Raw genomic sequence first — 4,184 nt, forward strand, 5'->3', positions numbered from 1 at the left:
CTCTCCTCCCACTGTCCAGGGCCCCAAAGATCCTTCCAGGTGAAGTAGCGATTTACTTATACTTCTATTAATTTGTATTCACTGCTCATGTTGTAATTTCCTCCACATTGGGGAGGCCAGATACAGATTATTTGACTACTTTGTGGAACACCTCTGTTCAATCCATAAACATGACCCCAAGCTTCCTCCAATTTGTCATTTTAATTCTCTGCCTCACTCCTGCTCTAAACTCTCAGCCTTTGGCTACATTGTCCCAAAGGAGTTCAATATAAGCTTCATAAAAAGGATCTCAACTTTCTCTTAGGCAGTTTTTCAGCCTTTGGGATTTAAAATCAAAAATTTCAGATCATAATCTCCGCCCCCATTGTTTCAAATGACAGCTGTTAGTGACAATTCTGCAATTCCCATTTACACCTCCTCCAGACCCATATTTTGTTTCTTTACTTTCCCATTACCATTGCCTTTTCCCTTTCCCCATCATCCCTGTTTCCATTTAATCTTGCCTTACTCCACCCTGTCACAAACATTCCCTTATGTTTCTTTACCCCTCCTGCCTTTCCCCGCCTCTGTACTTGCTCAACACCTGTAACAACTTTAACTTTTTCCATTTCTGATGATGGGTCATCGATCTGAAGCATTAATCCTGTTTCTCTCTCCACATGCTGCCTGACCTGCTAAGCATTTCCAGCATTTCCTGTGTCTATAGAAATCAGCCAACCATGTTACACCTTTTCCACTAACTTCTGAAGATAATTGGTGGGGGTGTGTAAAATGTGGTTATGAGTCATTATTCCCATTTTATGCCTTCGCCAATTACACTCCCATTATTTTGCTTTTCCTAACACCCAAACCCCCCAAAAAATGTTTTATTCTGCAATGATGACATTGTTATTTTTTTTTTCCTCCAGTCTATTTTTTTCCCCAAGATTTGCTGACCACCCCATGCGCACATACACACATCACCTGATTGACAGCCTGTGTGTGGTGAGCAGGATGCAACGCGAAACATGAACTCAAGAAAGACTTTATCCAAAATTCAAACACACAGCTCAAGTGTTTTACACAAGGTTTAATGGGCCAGATAACCAAGACATGGGCCAGAATTTTACACTCGCCACCCACCCCAACCGCCCCACATCCCGCCCCTGTGGATTCTGATGTGAGAGGGAGCTGAACTGTAGAAGCGTAGCTATAGATTCTTAGTACCAAAGAATGGTTGCAGCACAGAAGGAGGCCACTCAGCTCTTTGTGTCCTTGCCGGCCCTACACAGCGAGTCCCACTCCCCTGCCTTTTCCCCATGACCCTGCAAATTCTGTCTCTTTAGAGCACTATTTAATTCCCTTTGAAAGCCACAGTCGATTCTGCCTCCACTCTCATTCCATATCCAAACCATACACTGCATCAAAAAGCTTTTCTTCACTTTGCACTTTGTTCATTTCCCAATCATCTTAAATCAGTGCCCTTTGGTTATTTACCCTACTGCCAATGGGAACAGTTTCTTCCCACCTACTATGTCCAGATCCAGCACGAGTTTGAATGCCTTTATCAAACCTCCTCTTAACCTTTTCTTCTCTAAAGAGAACAGACCCAACTTCCCCGATCTATCCATGTAACTGAAGTCCCTCAACTGTGGAACCATTCTCATAAATCTTTTCTGCACCTCTTTAACACCTCCGCACAGTTCCTAATGTAACAAGCTCTGATGCTTACCTTAATCGGCAGTTGGAGAGCGGGAGTTTGGAGTTCGGGATCTACGGTACCCAGCAGGCCTCAGGACTTTTCTGCCAGCCAGGAAAGGGCCACACATGCGTAATTCATCCATTTTTCACGTCTTCTGGCCCGGAACCGGCCCTGCGCCCATGCACAGAAGGATAAGAAAAGTAAAATGGTGCAATGCTGAAGGTCAGGTCACCTGAACAGGAGTACCATTCGAGACAAGGTGTCCCAGGGAGCAGCACACGGGGAGGGAGACATTCGGAAGGTCCCAAGAAGAGGGTCCAAAACCAGGCAGGGACAAAGACAGAGATCAAAGATAGATCCCATTGAGTCAAGATAAATGACAGGAGCAGAGAAAAAGGCTCCAAGTTAAAGAGAGAGCGGCAGGGAGCAGACTTGAAGCAAAGTGGAGTTCTCGCGATCCGAGAGGGCAGCCGAAGGTTGGTGAGTCCGTGCTATGGACCGTAAGGGCAAAGGTACTTTGTTGGAGAAGTTGTGCTCTGCTTGGCACAGCTGAAGATCTGAAAGTGTACTTGCAAGGTGAAACATGAGTGTACTCAGAGATCCAGAGGAGAGGAATCTCAGAAGGTGAGATTGAAAGCCTGGAGGTGGATCCTTGTTGAAGCCACCTGAGTGGAAGTGACATTGGGAGAGCATTCCCAGGTGAGATCTTCAAATGTGGAGATTGGAAAACCTCGTGAGAAGGACAGAGGGCAGAATTTTCCGTGCCTACTGGCATCAGGCGTGTTTGGCGGTGGGAGCGGACAATGTGGCGATAAGGCCAAAAATTGGTTTCACGACATAATGAAACCAGTTTGCGATCGTCCGCTCAGTCCCGGGCCGTGTTTCCCACCATTGGACGTCGGGAACCTGATTGTAATACATCTGCATATCATTATAAGACCAGCCCGCCAGAAGCACCCCCCACGACACTGGATTGCCCGCCCACTTTGGTGTGATTGCACACCGATATGTTTCACAACAACATATACAAGGCATGCACTTGGCGGGGTGTACTTTGTGGGAAACGTGAGGCAGAATCTTTGGCTCGGCGAGCGGGGGCGGGGCCCGCTCACCAAGGCATAAAATGGCGTGGGGTGACATCAGGCGTGCGTCCCAACGTCACCACGCGTCATTCAGATTTTCAGTTCAGGAGGCACACATCCAAGTCGGCTGCGCGCCCACCGAACTGTCAAAGGCCTAGTAAGGCCAGTTAACTATCAATTGAAACAATTAACTGAACTGCCCACATTGTGTGTCTAAGGCTAAGCGGCGCAATGGTGGACGAGAAGAAATCAGGAGCGGCCAAGAAGGGGTCCAAAAAAATCATCAAGAAAACGCCACCGAAGGGCAGCAAGAAGAGGAAGAGATCCAGGAAGGAGAGCTACTCCATCTACATCTACAAAGTGATGAAGCAGGTCCACCCGGACACCGGAATCTCCTCCAAGGCCATGAGCATCATGAACTCGTTCGTCAACGACATCATCGAGCGCATCGTAGGCGAGGCTTCCCGCCTGGCCCATTACAACAAGCGCAGCACCATCAGCTCCCGGGAGATCCAGACCGCCGTGCGCCTGCTACTGCCCGGGGAACTGGCCAAGCACGCCGTGTCGGAGGGCACCAAGACGGTGACCAAGTACACCAGCTCCAAGTGAAACGCCACAATGCATTTAACAAAAGAACTCAAAACAAAAAAAACCTTAAGGTTGGTGGGGAGATGAAGAGCCCAGGTGACCTTCGCATTTATCATGAAACCTCATCCACGGGCAGGATGAGGTTTCATGAAGTTTTTTAAAGTCCTGTAAAAATGTTAATAAAATTAATAGACATGTCCCAGCTCATATGACAATTTCACATGAAGGGGCATGTCTTAAAATTTTTTCTTTTCTTTATTAAATTTTTTCGAACTTAAGCTAATCTCCCTGCACCCCCATGCCCACGCCCGGTCCTGCCCAGCCCCCCTGACGGGGAGAAAATTCTCCCCTTGGAGGTGAATGCACAGTAACGTTGTGCAGCGCTCGCAAGGGTCACCTGTTGGACTTCAAGGCTGAGGTGACTTTGGAGGGTGAGGTGCAAGGGCAGCCCTCTGGTTGAAGGTAGCACACGAGCAATTGCGGGGTGGAGGGGAGGGGAGGGAAGCAGCCACGCATTAGGAACACGTTGTATAAAGTGACCATTCTTCTGCAGCTGAGACAGTTCAGACACAGCCATATTAATATGATTGGAGTCGGGTCTCTAGCTTATCTGCCCACTCAGAAACGAAGAGGCCTGAAAGTGCCACCAAGTGCTCTAGAGCTCTTCACCCCTTTGGCACAGAGTGCAAACTAATGAGTGTTTTAGTGGACCACGGAACAGTTGGACAACTGGGCATGTTGTACAATCTCCTTGCTAAAGCTGGCCATGCAGCAGTCACTGGTGGAGGTGCTCACAGCCCCTTGCAATGTCATCATCCCCGTCTGGACCAGTC

General features: G+C 48.1%; 1 protein-coding gene across 1 annotated transcript; it reads left to right on the forward strand.

Moving 5' to 3' along the window:
- The first annotated feature begins 2,973 nt into the window (after positions 1–2,973).
- On the forward strand, positions 2,974–3,406 carry LOC144690139 (histone H2B 7-like). Its single transcript, XM_078557606.1, has one exon. It carries the CDS (start codon positions 2,995–2,997, stop codon positions 3,370–3,372), a length of 378 nt encoding a protein of 125 aa, XP_078413732.1. The 5' UTR covers positions 2,974–2,994; the 3' UTR covers positions 3,373–3,406.
- Positions 3,407–4,184: the final 778 nt, after the last annotated feature.

Source organism: Cetorhinus maximus, chromosome 14 (assembly GCF_964194155.1).
Source record: "Cetorhinus maximus chromosome 14, sCetMax3.hap1.1, whole genome shotgun sequence".
In the NCBI taxonomy this organism is placed as follows: Eukaryota; Metazoa; Chordata; class Chondrichthyes; order Lamniformes; family Cetorhinidae; genus Cetorhinus; species Cetorhinus maximus.

Coding starts and splice junctions, on each gene's coding strand:
- LOC144690139 (XM_078557606.1), top strand. CDS start 2,995: ATGGTGGACGAGAAGAAATCAGGAGCGGCCAAGAAGGGGTCCAAAAAA.